Genomic DNA, 17,822 nt, shown 5'->3' with positions numbered 1-17,822 from the left:
CTTAATTATTTTATAAACGGACGTGAAGTCACTCAGTCGTGTCTGACTCTTTGTGACCCCATGGAGTGTAGCCTGCCAAGCTCCTCCATCCATGGGATTTTCCAGGTAAGAATACTGGAGTGGGTTGCTATTTTCTTTTCCAGGGGATCTTCCTGACCCAAGGGTTGAACCCAGGTCTCTGGCATCACAGGCAGATTCTTTACCATCCGAGCCACCAGGGAATCATTAATCATGTTCACATTATGGCTTGCAATTGTAATTATCTTTTATTTTTGTCTGGCTATTGATTGTGAAAATAATTAACATCTTTCACTACTATGATTATGTAACTATTACTCACTTAATACCATTGTATCATGATTGGTCAACACAAAAATGATATAACTCTATTTCATCAAAACTGAAACTCCAGTACTTTGGCCACCTCATTCGAAGAGCTGACTCATTGGAAAAGACTCTGATGCTGGGAGGGATTGGGGGCAGGAGGAAAAGGGGATGACAGAGGATGAGATGGCTGGATGGCATCACCGACTCAATGGATGTGAGTCTGAGTGAACTCTGGGAGTTGGTGATGGACAGGGAGGCCTGGCGTGCTGTGATTCGTGGGGTCACAAAGAGTTGGACACGACTGAGCGACTGAACTGAACTGAACTGAAACTGACTCTGTCCCCATTAAATACTAAGTCCTTCCCCACCCCCACACACCACACCCCCAACAATGTACTTTCTGACTCTATGAATTTGCCTATTCTAGGTAATTCATATAAGTGAAATCAAGCAATATCTGTCTGAACCTACTGTATTTTGGAATGTATTTTAAAAGTTAACTTAATATACATCCTACAGACTGTACATTCTCTTTTATCCCCTGTGCTATACAGTAGATTCTTATTAGTTATCTATTTTATACATAGCAGTATGCATATGTCAACCCAAGTCTCCCAATTTATCCCTCCCCCTTCCTTTCTTGATGTCCGTAAGTTTGTTTTCTATGTCTATGTCTCTATTTCTGCTTTGAAAGTAGATTCAGTTGTACTATTTTTTTCTAGAGTCCATATATCCTTTGCTCCTGGACATATACCCAGAAAAAACCATAATTCCAAAAGATACATGTATCCCAATGTTCATTGCAGCACTATTTACAGTAGCCAGGACGTGGAAGCAACATAAATGTCTATCAATAGAGGAGTGGTTAAAGACAATGTGACATATATACACAAGGGAATATTATTCAGCCTTAAAAAGGAAAAAATATACCACTTGCATACACATGGATGAAGCTAGAGACTGTCATATAGAATGAAGTATTTCAGAAGGAAAAATCAATTTTTGTTTCACAATTTACTCCCAATATCCCCTGGGGAAAAACAGTAAAAGAAACATGTAGCAGCACTGATGCACATTCCTAAACGGTATCACTCAGCATTAACTCAGAAGCAGCTTCCCTGATGTGGGGTCCAGTGTCCTCCAGGTCTCCCTGGCCCCCACCTACAGTCCTTCACCCACCTCCCACTTGGCCCTGGGGATGTGGGTTTACAGTCTCATGTTGGAAGATGCCAGACAGTTTGACCTGAGACTGGGGATTTGAGTGGAGGAAACTGCTCTCCTACAACTGAAGTGGACAATGGATGAGAAGAGCCCCAGGTGGCAGTTGGGGACTTGGGTTTCAGAAATCACCTGCAGCCAAACTTCTTTTCCAGTGACTGTGGGAGTCAAATTCCAGGATAAACAGGACCCAGCAGGAAAGTCAGACTCAGAGGTTAGCCTGGGTACCTAACATGTCACAGGAACATCAGAAACAATTTCTTCCTCAAACAAAGAACCTGAGATCCAGGGTGTGAAGTGAGCTGGGAGCAAGATAATGTCTGGCTCAAAACTGGGACCTCGGAATCAGTCCCAAATTGTTTGTAGGGCAGCAAGGCTTAGTCTTTCAATTTTAAGTATCACTTCTCCTAGCATCTGTACACCTAAAAACACCTCAGATGGTTTCCAAGAAAAAACAGAAAGTCGCTGGATGGAGAAATCTGATTCAGATTTTCTTTCACATCTGCTCCCTGGATTAGTGCCAATCAGAGAAACCCTGAACCTAAGCCTTATAGGTGTCTGCATGCTCAATTGAGTCCGACTCTTTGCCACTCGAAGGACTGTAGCCCAACACACTCCTCTGTCCATGGAAATTTCCAGGCAAGAATACTTGAATGAGTTGCTGTTTCATACTTCAGGGAGTGTTCACAACCCAGGGATTCAACCCCCACCTCTTGAGTCTCCTGTATTGCAGGCAGGTTCTTTACCACTGCGCCAACTGGGAGCCTAAGCCATAGCCAACTATAAATAATTGTCTAATGGGCTACCAGAGGACAGCCTTGTTCCAGCCAGTGGGCTGAATTTGGCTCCCAGGGTTTTCTCTTAAGTTACTGGCTTCCAGAATCAAAGCATCACAATTTTTTTTTGTGTGTGTAGGCAAAATTTTATTTAAATTGTTTAGGCAAAGATTTATTTTATTTTATTTTTAAACTTTACATAATTGTATTAGTTTTGCCAAATATCAAAATGAATCCGTCACAGGTATACATGTGTTCCCCATCCTGAACCCTCCTCCCTCCTCCCTCCCCATACCATCCCTCCGGGTCGTCCCAGTGCGGGGATGGCTGACATGTGAGACTCTGCCTCAGGTTCTGTTTGTCGCCATGGCTGTTTCACCTTGTGGTCTTTGAATGTCAAACAACAGTCCTGCCATTTACGGAGGACTTATTCCGCCCCAAGCTCTGGACTTTGTGTTTTTATCTGAGTTAGAGAGCATATGGTGCCCATGCCATAGAGGGAGAGAGAAATTCAGAGAGGAGCAGTAACTTCTTCAAAGGCACACAGCCTGGAAGTCGTGGAACTGGAAGTTCTGTTGGTTGATGTTAAATACTGCTCTATGCCAGCTATGTTCTGCCCACTTTGAGCTTTGTAATTAAATATTGGAGTCATGGGCTCTTCTCTTCCAGGAGGAAGTATGAAAGAGAAAAAGATTAAGATTTTTCCACATTGCTTTCTCAGAAGAACCTGTTATCCAAAAACTGCACTGATTAAATAAAAGTGGAGTGGCTCCATCTACTACAGTGGTTCCCAATGTCTGGTCCCCCAGTAGTATCAGCATCAATTGAGAACTTATTTAAAATTTATGTTTAAAGATTTTATTTATTTTATCCATTTATTTTATTTTTGGCTGTGGTAGGTCTTCACTTCTGCTCTCAGGCTTTCTCTGGTTGCAGAGAGAGGGGCTACACACTTCTTGTGTGGTGGTTTCTCCTGTGGAGCACAGGCTCTGAATGATCTGGCTGCCGTAGTTGTGGATCTCAGGCTCTAGAGAGCTGGCTCAGTAGTGGTGGTGCAGGGGCCCACAGCTCCATGGCATGTGGGACTCTCACAGACCAGGGGTCAAACCAGTGTTCCCTGTATTGCAAGGAGACTTCTTAAGTACTGGATCATCAGAGAAACCCTGAGAACTTTTCAAAAAGTGGCTTCCCAGCCCCAGCCCAGACCCACTGTCCAGAAATTCAGAGGGTGAGACCAACATCAGTGTTTTAACAAGCACCGCCCCCCCCCACCCCCACCAGTACCTACCACATCTGCCAGAGATGCTGAGCCTCTTCACTTTGAGAGACCAGGTGAAGAAGAGAGGAAGGATAAAGGTCCTCTCTGGCTCAATTCCACCCTCATTTCCACTCTTTTAGAGAGAGTAGGGAAATCCTCCACCAACCATGTTAGTGCTTGCTACTGGTCAAGGAGCCCAATTATTAACCTGGTAGCAAAGTTTTAAACTTACATTGGAACCCTTAATAATCTGATTCAAGTACTTCTGGTCAGTTCAGTTTAAGAGCCAATTTTAGACTGTGTGTGTGTGTGTGTGTGTGTGTGTGTGTAAGATCATGGAGCACTAGAATTCATCAGCCCACTTCCACTCTCAACCTTTGTCCTCCACCTTCTCAATGCCCAGAAAGGAGTACATAGATCAAGGGCTAAGTGATGGAACATGTTCTGAGCCAGAGGACTCCTGCCTGGTTCCAGGATACAGATGAATCATGCCCTCCCCGATCAAAATATCCACAACCTCAACCCTGGAATATATGAATAAGATTGTTTATATTCAAGAGGAATTTTGCAGTTGTGATGAAGGATTTTGAGATGTGGAGATGATGCTCCAGGTGAGTCATACAGTGCTGTGGTGGTGTGGCAGTTTTCAGAAGTGTGGGACATCCTGGGAGCAAGAGCTAATACAAGAGCTCTAAATGTGGCCAGATTCCAAATGGGCCATTCGAGGATGTGGGAACATGAAAGGTATTCAGGGGACCTTCCTTGCCTGGGCAGTAATCAGCTGTGAAGTTGTGACACAGCAAAATCAGAGACAGACACAGGTGTCAGTGGTAAAGTCACATTTTATCCAAAACTATGCAATACAGGAAAATATACCCCATTATGAAAATGGGCTTTATTTGCAATTCAACAGGCACAAGTATGGATTCAATGCTAAGAAGCAGGATTTTGCTAGGTGTAAAATTTCTAAGAGGAGACATCAGATCTGGGAGGGATTCTGGATGAACCAATCTAGAAGATTTCTTGCTGAAGGGAACACAACATTATCAGATAACAAGAGTGGGTGGTGAGGAATTTTGATCAGATTTTGGAGGTGATCTGATGTCAAGAGTGTGGTTTCTTCCTGAACAGAGTTACAATTCTTATTCAAAATGAATTTTACATGAAAACCCTCAGACCCTCTTGGGAGAAGTTCAAGAACCTGAATAATTGTTGATCAAACAAAGAATGCTTTTATTTATATATTTTTAAAATTTATGTATTTTAATTAGAGGCTAATCACTTTACAATATTGTAGTGGTTTTTGCCATACATTGACATGAATCAGCCATGGGTTTACATGTATTCCGCATCCTGAAATACATTTGAATCAGTTCTAATGAGGTGGATGAAACTGGAGCCTATTATACAGAGTGAAGTAAGCCAGAAAGAAAAACACCAATACAGTATACTAATGCATATATATGGAATTTAGAAAGATGGTAATGATAACCCTACATGCAAGACAGCAAAAGAGACACAGATGTATAGAACACTTTTTTGGACTCTGTGGGAGAAGGCAAGGGTGGGATGATCTGAGAGAATAGCATTGAAACATGTATATTATCGTATGTGAAACAAATAATGCTTTTAATTACCGGGATTTTGTTGGGTCACTGGGTGGACTGTGCAAACACTGATGTAGTGAAGTATGTAGTTAACTTGGGAAAAAGTGAAGGTCACTAATGCTGTGCAGGGAGGGTTCAGGTAGGTCACGTGGGGCTTGGAATAAACTGGAAATACTTTGTAAGATTTCCATGATCTGAGTAATATTCTCTCTCTCTCTCCAGTGGTTGCAGGGAAATGATTTTGTCAGCCAACAAAGGAGCAGGAATGGAGAGTGGGGAGAGAGCACAGCCTTCAACCTGGCTTGATCAGAGCACTCGTATTGGACACACGGGAGGCACCACAGCCTTGGCTGTTTGCAGGCAGCTAGGGTGTGGATATGGCAAAAACATAGAGAGGAGGATGACCACTGGAATACTGATGAGTTTACTGTGATCTTGCTTTCTCTTCATGGTGATGGGTTTCTATGAACTCCTACCCCACCTCCCATACACCCCACAAATTCATATCTTGAAGCCTTAGTCCCCAGGGTGATGGGATTTGGAGTTACCTTAGGAGGTAACTAGATTTAGCTGAGATCATAGAGCTGAAGATCCTTGAGCCATTTAGTGCCCTTAGAATCAAATGAAGAGACTTGAGCTCCCCTCCCCTGACAAAGTGAGGAAATTAGGAAGCTTGTTCTCTCCATAACCCAACCTCACTGCCTCTCTGATCTCAGTCTTCAAGCCTCCAGAATTGGAAGATGTAAATTTTCTTTGTTTAAGCCCCTCAGTCCATTGGATTGTTATAATGGCCTGAATTGCCTCAGTCACGCATGATAGGATAGAAAGATTGTGAAGGAAGGTGGAAGATATTTGTGGGCTCATGATTTTCTTTTTCTTGAAAAATCACACAACACATAAGAAGTTGGTGCTTTATATAGTAGGTTAAAGTAAAATACAGGTGGTATGATTGACTTTATAATGTAATCCACTCTTGCATAAAATTCCCTATGACTCTAACAGTTGTTCATTAATTCAGGTTATAGGCAATTCATGTGAAAATATATACTGCCTGCAAGTGTTATTTGTTTTATATCCTACACATTTATATTATTTTTTGTTCAGTCCCTCAGTTGTGTGTCCTACTCTTTGGACTACAGCAAGGCAGGCTTCCCTGTCCTTGAAAGAATATAATTTTAATGAGTTATAGAAATACTAAAACCATGTTATATGCCTCTATGATTTGTGTGTTTTGCTAAAAGATATATAATAACTTCCCTAGCCCAGCAGATTAATTAAGAAGGATCATTATCCACCTGGGTAATGAGTTGGCAAAGTCCAGAAGTTCAGTTTATCTAAGTCCTGAAGTCCCCTTCTAGAATTGGTACCTATGCCTTTTGCAGTTAAACCCTTTCCTCCCACAAAGAAAGGTCAAGGTCAAAAACTGAAACTTATGGAGGGACCAGGAAATGATGAGGATTCCTCATGACCAGGGTCATGGCCTGAGTCAGCCGTAAAGATCCTGGCTGGGCTTTCACTCGAGTGGCTCATTGGACACTGAGTATGCTCCTCTCTGTGTGTATTAACCCACAGAACAGCCCCAGAAGTAACAATGGAGGTCAAAGATGCCCCCAAAGAATAAAGAACTGGTGGGAATGGTAAGGTTTTGAATCATAGACAACACAGTGCCTTAAAAAAAAATCAGTGTCCGGAGATTCCTGTGGTATAAACTGAAAAATTAAGATAATACATCATGGATGACAGCAATCCATTTACAATGAGGGTCTCTTATTTCTGACCATTTCTTTACAACTATATACCCAAGGATAACTCCAACAGGTGAGTCTCAAGCTTGAATCCACCTAAAGAAATTTAGGTTCCTAGTTCTGACACTACAGGACGAACACATGTCCACAAGTATTCCTTTACCAGGGAGACTACATTTCCCCCTGCAGTCCCGCTCCCCCTGCAGGATCACCTTTCCTTTTCACATTCACATTGAGCAGATGTCTGGAACCAGCTTTGTTTTCCCTTCATGATGTATCTTGTCCTAGATCTCAGTTTCCAAGTGCTCAGAAGAAAGCTTTGATCGATGCACCAAACTAGGCAAGGCTGTTACCACCGTATATGATGGGCTCAGGACGACGGAATGTGTTATCTCCACAGTGTGGGCAGGGTGTGAAGCTAATCCAGATGGTCCTGGGGCTTCCTAAGTCCTTCAGAATCTCAAGCAGTTCAGTCTGACACTGGGCAAGTCTCCCATGTTGGAGGATCCTGTCAGAGCTGAAACTTTCCTGAGGGACAGGGTACAGCTCTTGACTTAAACTGGGCAGCCCAGAGGTGTGTTGCAGCAGCTTCTCCATGATGGCCATGGAGAGGAGGTTACCACAGAGACTGAAGCACGTGAGCTGGATGCAGTGGCTCAGGACTGGCAGGATGGCTTCAAGGTGGGAGTCTCTGATCCCACATTGCTCTAAGTACAGTTCCTGGAGGGTAGATGCAATTTTCTCCAGCAGAGCTGGGAGAAGTTCAGAACTAGAGTAGGTCATGGTAACCCCACTCAGATCTAGGCCCCTTAGGTGACTGATATTCGGGCTCTGGGATAGATGGGTCAGGTCTGAATCTGTAAGCAGGCAGTGAGTTATCTCAAGGTTGTCCAACGGGGTCATCAGGCACCTGAGGAGAAAGAGAGGAATTAGGTATTGGAAACTGAGGTGGAAGGTGATCACAAGTTGAGAGACAAGTGATCTGCCCAAGCCCAAGTTTGGTCTGATCATCTAATAAGATTAATACTCAGAATGGCTAATCTCATTGTAGACAGTCATTTCACCTTCTTTGTGGGACTGGGCCAAGCACACAGAGTTTTAAAAGCTCTCTCTCCTCAGTACTCAAGCAGAGAAAAATGTACTCTGCTTCCTTACAAAGAGGAATGAATATAATAGAATGTACCAGGCAAACTTAGAGGAGAGCCTAACATCTTGTCTCAATAAAGAGTGGACATCACTGAATGTTAATAGTAAGAGATATACTTACTAGCTACCTAGGCAGGCTACCTTCTGAACATGCTTGGGCCCCAGACATCCATCTCAAGCAGGTGAGGCTTCTGGGTGACATGCATAGAGGACCAACCTGGGCAAAATCCCACAGCATCCACAGAGGATGCCAGTCTGCAAGGGATCTGCAAATCATCTACCAATTTTTATGATCCCTTTGACACCTGCCCTATTGCCATCATCTCCAGAATCATGCATTTCCCATATATTATTTGCCATATCTGGAGCAAAAAACAACCTTTTACAGACAGGGAATTTGAGATAGGCTCATCATGGTCACAAAATTGGAGAACACAGAGCATCAGTTCAGAAATGCTCAGGGCTAGAGGAGTTCTCTGTGTTCAATGCCCCCTTTCCTTACCTATTTTCCTAAGTCATTTAGGAAAGATATCTCTTCCTAAGAAATCAAATACCCACACCCTAGATTCTAACCCCTAGTCTAGAGCTTCCTATCATAGTGCCCCTTTCAAGAGCCTCTCTCCCAGTTTGGACCCCTACCTAGATTTGGGTGTTTATGTGATACCACAGTTCACAATGGAGCAGCAAAGGGGACGGTGCATTTGATATTCTAGTGTTGGGTTCACTGTTACCTGGTCAGTGGTGCACACTCACCTGATCATCTGGTCCAGGCAGCCTTCGAGGTAGAAGGGAGATTCCAGATGGAGATTCCGGAGGCAGTGCAGCCTCAGGAACTGAGAAGTAATTTTGACAACGTGCTCTTCCTCCCGCTCCTCAGGATCAGGCATGTGGATGTGGGAGATGAGGAGTCTCTGCAAATTGCTCATCTGGCCCAGGAGAGGAGCAAACATGGCCAGGGTAGACAGATGCCAGGTGCAATTCACATGTAACTCCTGGATACAGTCCAGCTGCACCATACTCAGGACCTTCATAACATTATCCATGGAAAATGAAATAATCCTCAGCTTCTTACAACATAGGTGTATGGAAGCTTTCCTCTCTTCCACCCATCTCATAAGGTAGGTAAGGAATCCATCCACACTCCTTTCCTTGAGGTGAAGTTCTATGAACACCTCGAAGGGAGCCAAGGGCTGCTCGGTCCTCAACCTGTCCTCAGCCCCTGGTGCCATTGAAAAGCTTGAGGACACTTGGACACTGGATCCAGACCACATTCTCCAGAAGTCCTGGCCAGTATTCCTTAAATCCAGCACATGCAGTTTGCACCTCCTGTGGGGAAACAGCAAATTGGCAGTGATGGTTTTAAGATCCACAAAAAATTTAGGCAACACTCTGACTTCCCACCTGAGCTTTTATTTCACATTCCCAATGTCACAAGCTGCCTTGCCCTCTTCTTCCCTCTCTGCCTCACCTTCCTCCATCTCCTTTTCCATTTAAATTTTCCCTAACTTTCTACTCTAGTTCCCTTAAGCATCCTTGTGAGGAGGCTGGTGCATGTACTTTCACATTTCCTTGCATCTTAGGTGCTCCTACACTGCTGGAAGGCATTTCCCAAAGGGAGCTCAGCCATGGCCAAGTCTCTGTGTTTCTTCATTGGCATCACTAGAAGTGACTGATCCATACATGTGTCATCTACTCTCCGGATGTCAGCTGTCTCTTCTTGACTGCTCATAACCTATCAGATTACCTGCACCAGACTCACCTGGGCTGATCCTTCTGTGCAAGCAGAACATCAAGGCCATCCAGCACTGCTTGTAAGGTTCCCAAATGAGGTGTCTGCATCAGGCCTCCCAGAGGCAGGCGGACAAAGGGCCAGGCTTGCACCAAGGCCTTTAGGGTCTTTCTGCGTCTTCCACAGAATGCTTCCATGAAGAGCGGGGGGAAGAGCTCGATGGGCAGATGCTCCAGAGCAGAAATGGACAAGGCCTCAACAGTTAGTAGGCTCTTTCCTGCCAGGTTCAGGAGTCTCTGGGGGTTTGGGGCACTCATCCTGATTCTACTCCTAAAGGAATCCTGTGAGAACTTGCAGGAAAGAAGGCATCATTCTCAGGTAAATATGAACACCCCTTCATCTGTCTCCCCACACTTCAGAGGAACCATCTCTGAGTGAAAGTCTCTGCTCTGATAGTTGTGGAATAGCCTCAGTTTTGCACAATTTCATGCCAGTCCAGGCTAAGTGAGGAAAAAGTGATAGCTATGACCCATAGACACCAAAACAAGCATTTCACAAGGACTAAGTGTCAGACTTTATTTTGGGGGGCTCCAAAATCACTGCAGATGGTGATTGCAACCATGAAATTAAAAGACACTTACTCCTTGGAAGGAAAGTTATGACCAACCTAGATAGCATATTCAAAAGGAGAGACATTACTTTGCCAACAAAGGTCCGTCTAGTCAAGACTATGTTTTTTCCAGTGGTCATATATAGATGTGAGAGTTGGACTGTGAAGAAAGCTGAGTGCCGAAGAATTGATACTTTTGAACTGTGGTGTTGGAGAAGACTCTTGAGAGTCCCTTGGACTGCAAGAGATCCAACCAGTCCATTCTAAAAGAGATCAGTCCTGGGTATTCATTGGAAGGACTGATGCTAAAGCTGAAACTCCAATACTTTGGCCACCTTATGCAAAGAGTTGACTCATTGCAAAAGACTCTGATGCTGGGAGGGATTGGGGGCAGGAGGAGAAGGGGATGACAGAGGATGAGATGACTGGATGGCATCACCAACTCGATGGACATGAGTGAGTGAACTCCGGGAGTTGGTGATGGACAGGGAGGTCTGGCCTGCTGTGATTCATGGGGTCTCAAAGAGTCAGACAGGACTGAGTGACTGAACTGAACTGAACTGAAAGAGGAAAAAACCCAACCCACTAGTCCATTCATATCCGTTCACTGCTTTGCTTAATCAGGTTTCACTGGGAAGCATGTACCATGAGCTGAAGGTTAAGTTCCATCTTTTTTTTGGGGCGGGGGGAATATTTAAATCATCACTTACAGCCTTAAAACTATGGGAATAAGAGCATCATGTAGCCCGGCACAGCCTCCATCCTCAGTTCCCACAGTTACTGAACTGAGAAACATGAAACAGATATTCCTTCAATAAATATCATTTGCACAAACTGGATATTTTTCAACGTCAAGAAATAAAATGTCAAAAATTTAGATGTTTTCATTAGAAAATAAAATCTTATTGGTTAAGATATTTTTAAATGATATAAAGGAAAGCACATAACAAAATGTTTGGGATTAATGCATTATTACATTTAGAGGTAAAACCAAAGGCTTACATGTATACATCTGAAAAGAAAGACATCTCCCTGACATCCACTGCTGCATGCCACCAGTGGAAACCTGCTAACCATAGGAAAGAGGAGGGCTCCTTTGCTGAGGTCTGTAACTTACCAGCTCTGCTGGCATTGACAGGGTGCTCAGAGGTCAGATCTTGTGGAGAAACCAGGCATCGACTCCAGAGGAAGAAGTTTCTACACCTCTTCCTGATGCCTCAGGTTTTTATGCGCTTTTCTGATCACATCTTTCCTCTGTCCATCCAATCAGAAAGTGAGGCTTGATTAGATTTCCAAACGTCCATCAGGTAAATCCTGATTGGATCTTTGCTTATAATCACATGATTTGACTGAATCAGGTATTCATTCAGAAAGGAATACATGGCAGGAAGGGAGTCAAATATTCAACCATGGATTCACTCTATGAACACTGACTGAATTCGACTAATAGGGTCACTTATGGGGGCTCCCTGTGTGGCTCAGTGGCAAAGAATCTGCCTGCCAATCTTTTGATTTCCCTTTCAATTTCATCAGTAACTTGTTCATTATTTAGAAAAGTACTGGTTAAGGTCCATGTATTTGTGCTTTTCAGAGTTTTTTCTTGTAATTGATACCTAGTCTTATAGCATTGTGGTCAGAAAAGATGCTTGATAAGATTTCAATTTTCTTAAATTTACTGAGGTTTGATTTGGGACCCAAGATGTGGTCTATCCTGGAGAATGTTCCATGTGCACTTGAGAAGAAGGTGTATTCTTCTGCATTTGGATGGAATGTCCTGAAGATATCAATGAGATCTATCTCATGTAATGTATCACTTAAGACTTGTGTTTCCTTATTAATTTTCTGTTTTGATTATCTGTCCATTGGTGTAAGTCAGGTATTAAAATCTCCTACTATTATTGTGTTACTGTCAAATTCTCCTTTTATGTCTGTTAGTGTTTGTCTTATGTATTGAGGTGTTCCTATGTTGGGTGCATAGATATTTACAATTGTTATGTCTTCCTGTTGGATTGATTCCTTGATCATTATGTAGTGTCCTTCCTTATCTCTTGCAATATTCTTTATTTTAAGGTCTATTTTGTCTGATGTGAGGATTGCTGCTCCAGCTTTCTTTTGCTTCCCATTTGCGTGCAATATATTTTTACATCCTCTCACTTTCAGTCTATATGTTTCTTTAGATCTGAAGTGAGTTTCTTGTAGACAGCGTATATATGGGTCATGCTCTTTTATCCATTCAGCCAGTCTGTGTCTTTTGGTTGGAGCATTTAGTCCATTTGCATTTAAAGTAATGATGTATATATATTTATTTACTGCTGGCAGAGTAGAAGGACATGCACTCATCTTCTCTTTCAAGATAACTCACATGCTAGCAAAGTAATGCTCAAAATTCTCCAAGCCCTGCTTCAACAGTATGTGAACCATGAGCTTCTAGATGTTCAAGCTGGATTTTAAAAAGGCAGAGGAACCAGAGATCAAATTGCCAACATCTATTGGATCACAAAAAAAAGCAAGAGAATTCCAGAAAAAACATCTACTTCTGCTTTATTGATTACACCAAAGCCTTTGACTGTGTGGATAACAACAAACTATGGAAAATTCTTAAAGAGATGCACATACTAGACCACCTTACCTGCCTTCTGAGAAATCCATATGCAGGTCAAGAAGCAACAGTTAGAATCGGACACAGAACAACAGACTGATTCCAGACTGGGAAAGAAGTATGTCAAAGCTGTATATTGTCACCCTGCTTATTTAACTTCTATGCAGAGTACATCATGCAAAATGCTAAGCTGGATGAAACACAAGCTGGAATCAAGATTGCCAGGAGAAATATCAATAACCTCAGATATGCAGATGACACCACCCTTATGGCAGAAAGCAAAGAAGAACTGAAGAGCCTCTTGATGAAAGTGAAGAAGGAGAGTGAAAAAGTTGGCTCAACATTCAAAAAATGAAGATCATGGCATCCCATCCCATCACTTCATGGCAAATAGATGGGAAACAATGGAAGCAGTGAAAGACTATTTTTTTTGGGGGGGGGGCTCCAAAATCACTGCAGATGGTGACTGCAGCCATGAAATTAAAAGACACTCCTTGGAAGAAAAGCTATGACCACCCTAGACAGCATATTAAAAAGCAGAGACATTACTTTGCCAAAAAAGGTCCATATAGTCAAAGCTATGGTTCTTCCAGTAGTCATGTTGGGATGTGAGAGTTGGATTATAAAGAAAACTGAGCACTGAAGAATTCATGTTTTTGAAGTGTGGTGTTGAAGAAGACTCTTGAGAGTTCCTTGGACTGCAAGGAGATCCAACCAGTCAATCCCGAAGGAAATCAGTCCTGGATGTTCATTGGAAGGACGGATGCTGAAGCTGAAATTCCAATACTTTGGCCACCTAATGTGAAGAACTGACTCACTGGAAAAGACCCTGATACTGAGAAAGATTGAAGGCAGGAGGAGAAGGGGATGACTGAGGAAGAGATGGCTGACTTCAGGAGTTAGTAATGGACAGGGAAGCCTGGCATGCTGCAGTCCATGGGGTTGCAAAGAGTCAGACACGACTGAGTAACTAAACTGACTGACTGTGTGATATATATATATGTTCCTATTGCCATTTTCTTAATTGTTTGGGGTTTGTTTTTGTAGATCTTTTTCCTCTATTGTATTTCCTGACTATATAAGTCCCTTTAATATTTGTTGTAAAGCTGATTTGGTAGAACTGAATTCTCTTAATTTTTGCTTCTCTATAAAGCTTTTGATTTCTCCACCAATTTTGAATGAGATCCTTGCTGGGTAGAGTTATCTTCATTGTACATCTTCCCCTTTCAGTACTTTAAATATATCCTGCCATTCCCTTCTGGCCTGCAGAGTTTCTGCTGAAAGGTAAGCTGTTAAACATATGGGGTTTCCCTTGCTGCTTTTAATAGTCTTTCTTTGTGTTTAATCTTTGTTAGTTTGATTAGTATTTGTCTTGGTGTGTTTCTCTTTGGGTTTATTCTGTATGGGACTCTTTGCACCTCTTGGACTTGATTGACTATTTCCTTTCCCATGTTGGGAAATTTTTCAGCTATCAGTTCAGTTCAGTCATTCATTCATGTCCAACTCTTTGTGACCCAATAGACTGCAGCACACCAGGCTTCCCTGTCCATCACCAACTCCCAGAGCTTACTCAAACTCAACTATTATCTCTTCAAACATTCTCTCATACCCTTTCTTTTTCTCTTCTTCTTCTGGGACCCCTATAATTTGAATGTTGGTGCATTTAAGATTGTCCCAGAGATCTCTGAGACTATGCTCAGTTCTTTTCATTCTTTTTACTTTATTCTGCTCTTCAGCAGTTATTTCCACACCATTTTATCTTCCAGCTCACTAATCCATTCTTCTGCTTCAGATATTCTGCTGTTGATTCCATCTAGAGTATTTTTTGGAGATGGCAATGGCAACCTACTCCAGCACTCTTGCCTGGAAAATCCCATGGGCAGAGGAGCCTGGTAGGCTGCAGTCCATGGGGTCGCTAAGAGTCGGGCACGACTGAGGGACTTTACTTTCACTTTTCACTTTCATGCATTGGAGAAGGAAATGGCAACTCACTCCAGTGTTCTTGCCTGGAGAATCCCAGGGACAGAGGAGCCTAGTAGGCTGCCATCTATGGGGTCGCACAGAGTCAGGCATGACTGAAGTGACATAGCAGTAGCAGAGTATTTTTAATTTCAGTAATTGTGTTGTTTGTTTCTGCATGTTTATTCTTTAATTCTTCTAGGTCTTTGTTAATTGATTCTTTCATTTTCTCCATTTTATTTTCAAGATTTTGGATCATCTTTCTACCATTATTCTGAATTCTTTTGCAGGTAGTTTGCCTATTTCCTCTTCATTTATTTGGATTTGTGTGTTTCTAGTTTGTTCCTTCATTTGTGCAGTATTTCTTTGCCTTTTCATTATTTTTTTTAACTTATTGTGTTTGAGGTCTCCTTTTCCCAGGTTTCAAGGCTGAACTCTTTCTTTCTTTTGGTTTCTGCCCTCTTGAGATTGTCCCAGTGGTTTGTATAAGCTGCATGTAGGGTATAACTTTGTGCTTACATTCTAGTGGGAGGAGGTGAGTTTTATTTTTCCCTCTGATGGACAGGGCTGAGTGAGCTGATAATTCTGTCTGCTGATGACTGGATTTGTATTTTTGTCTTGTTTGTTGTTTGGATGAGGTGGCCTGTACAGGGTGCTGCTGGTAGTTGGGTGATACTTGGTCTTATATACAAGTGTTTGTCTTTGTGGGAGTTCTCACTACTTGATACTCCCTAGGGTTAGGATTCGGAGAAGGCAATGGCACCCCACTCCAGTACTCTTGCCTGGAAAATCCCATGGATGGAGGAGCCTGGAAGGCTGCAGTCCTTGGGGTCGTTGAGGGTCGGACACGACTGAGTGACTTCACTTTCACTTTTCACTTTCATGCATTGGAGAAGGAAATGGCAACCCACTCCAGTGTTCTTGCCTGGAGAATCCCAGGGATGGGGGAGCCTAGTGGGCTGCTGTCTGTGGGGTCGCACAGAGTTGGACATGACTGACGTGACTCAGCAGCAGCAGGGTTAGGATTTCTCTGTTACTCTAGGGCCTTGGAGTCAGCACTCCCACTCCAAAGGCTCAGGGCTTGATCTCTGGCCAGGAATGGAAATTTCACAGGTGGTCTGTTATGACATTAAATGGGTTTAAAACAAATACCCCAAAATGAGAAACCAAAGGCAAATCCCGGACAAATAGCAATTACAAAATCAGGCAAATAATAATTAAAATAATATACACAGAACATATACACCCATAAGCAAAATCAAATAGTCCAACAAAAATAAAGTACAATAGATTGACCCAGTGAACAAAGAAAACCAAAAATGATATCCATCAATTAAGAACAAAACTAACTTAAAAAAAATCTGGAAAACAAAACTAAAGCAAGGTACCAAATTGGAAATAAAAAAGCAATGAAAGCAAAATGAACAAATATGGTGAGAAAAAGAAAGAAAAGAAAGAATAGAAATGTAAAGTTAGAGGTAAAGAAGATATATATATATATATATATAAAAAAGATTAATTGCAAGAGGAAAAGAACAGTAGGAAAAGCAAACAAAGGAATAAATGTAGAAAAATAATAAACTTTAAAAATTTAAATTAAAAAAAGGGGAAAAGTACAAAAGGAAAACTTTATAGAACCGCAAAAGGGCAGCATAGAGGCAGAAGTTTATAACAGAAACAAAAAGTGTGATTAAAAAAAATCTCAAAAGCTTAAATAGATTTCATAGTGCTAATAAAATCAACAATGACAACAGAGGGAGGAAAAAGGGAAAAAAAATCAGAATAAACTACAGAAAAAGTCAAAATATAAGGTTAATAAATGCTTTTCTTGAGCTTTTGCTGTCAGTGCCCTTTCCCTCGCTGGGAGTCACAGTCCACCTTGTCTCCCTAGGATGTCCTCCAACACTGTGCTGGACTCTGAACATGCTGTGGGGCCGGCTCAGACTCTAATCTGGTCCTGCTCCTGTGTGTTCTTGCCCCCACTGTCCACAGCTGTCAGAACTAGTGTGTTTCCTTTTGTGGGAGCTCTCAATGTCCTTTTATATATTCCGTAGACAGTCTGCCTAGTTGATCATGTAGATTTAACCTGCAGCTTGTACAGCTGGTGGGAAGGTTTTGGGTCCTCTTCCTTAGCCACACTGCCCCTGGGTTTCACCTGTGGTTTTATCTTCACCTCTGTATGTGGGTCGTCCACTGGGGTTTGCTCCTGGGGCTGTCCTGGAGGACTTGGGTCTTCCCCAGTGAGTGTCAAGTGTGGAAGTGGAGCAGGTGTTTGGGTCGCAGGGGCCCTGGCAGCACCAGGTACTCAGGGAAGGTGGTGCGTAGAGAAGTAAGAAAAATAGTGCTCTGGAAGGCAACCCACTCTACTATTCTTGCCTGGAGAACCGCACTGACCGAGAAGCCTGGCAAGCCACAGTCCACAGGGTCGCAGAGTTGGACATGACTGAAGCAACCCCACATATATAGAAGCAAGACTTTTCTTACCTATGGCAACTCTGCCCTAGTGAGAGCTGAGCCTGAAGGTGGCACAGCTGCTTGGTCATGGGAACCCTGGAGGCACCAAGTGTTCAGGGACACGGACTGCCTCAGCTTAAGGAGTTATGGCCCTAACAGAGTCTTTTGGAGCCTCTGGCAGCTGGTGATCAGACCTCTTTGGCTAGTCTTTCTCCATTGCTCCACTGGTTCAGGCACTTAGAGGATTCTCTTGCCTGGGGTCCTTCTCTGTTGTTCAGTGCCTCAGGCACATAAAGTGGCCACCCTGGCTAGGGTCCTACCCTGTTGTTCTTTGCATCATGCACCCTGGGTGGGGTCCTACTCTGTTGTTCCACGCAACAGGCGGCTGATGGGC

At 42.8% G+C, this 17,822-nt stretch overlaps 1 protein-coding gene across 1 annotated transcript in view; it reads right to left on the bottom strand.

The window, feature by feature from the left end:
- Positions 1-7,267: 7,267 nt before the first annotated feature.
- LOC104996119 overlaps positions 7,268-17,822 on the bottom strand; it is a 38,954-nt gene continuing 28,399 nt past the window's right edge. Inside the window, 3 exon segments of the mRNA XM_010850247.1 lie at positions 7,268-7,841; positions 8,831-9,403; positions 9,837-10,083. Of these exon segments, the coding sequence (XP_010848549.1) occupies positions 7,268-7,841; positions 8,831-9,403; positions 9,837-10,083 (1,394 nt within the window).

The sequence above is a fragment of the Bison bison genome, unplaced genomic scaffold, assembly GCF_000754665.1.
Source record: "Bison bison bison isolate TAMUID 2011002044 unplaced genomic scaffold, Bison_UMD1.0 scf7180017864289, whole genome shotgun sequence".
NCBI classification, from domain to species: Eukaryota; Metazoa; Chordata; class Mammalia; order Artiodactyla; family Bovidae; genus Bison; species Bison bison.
This window is presented reverse-complemented; position numbering and strand designations above follow the sequence as displayed.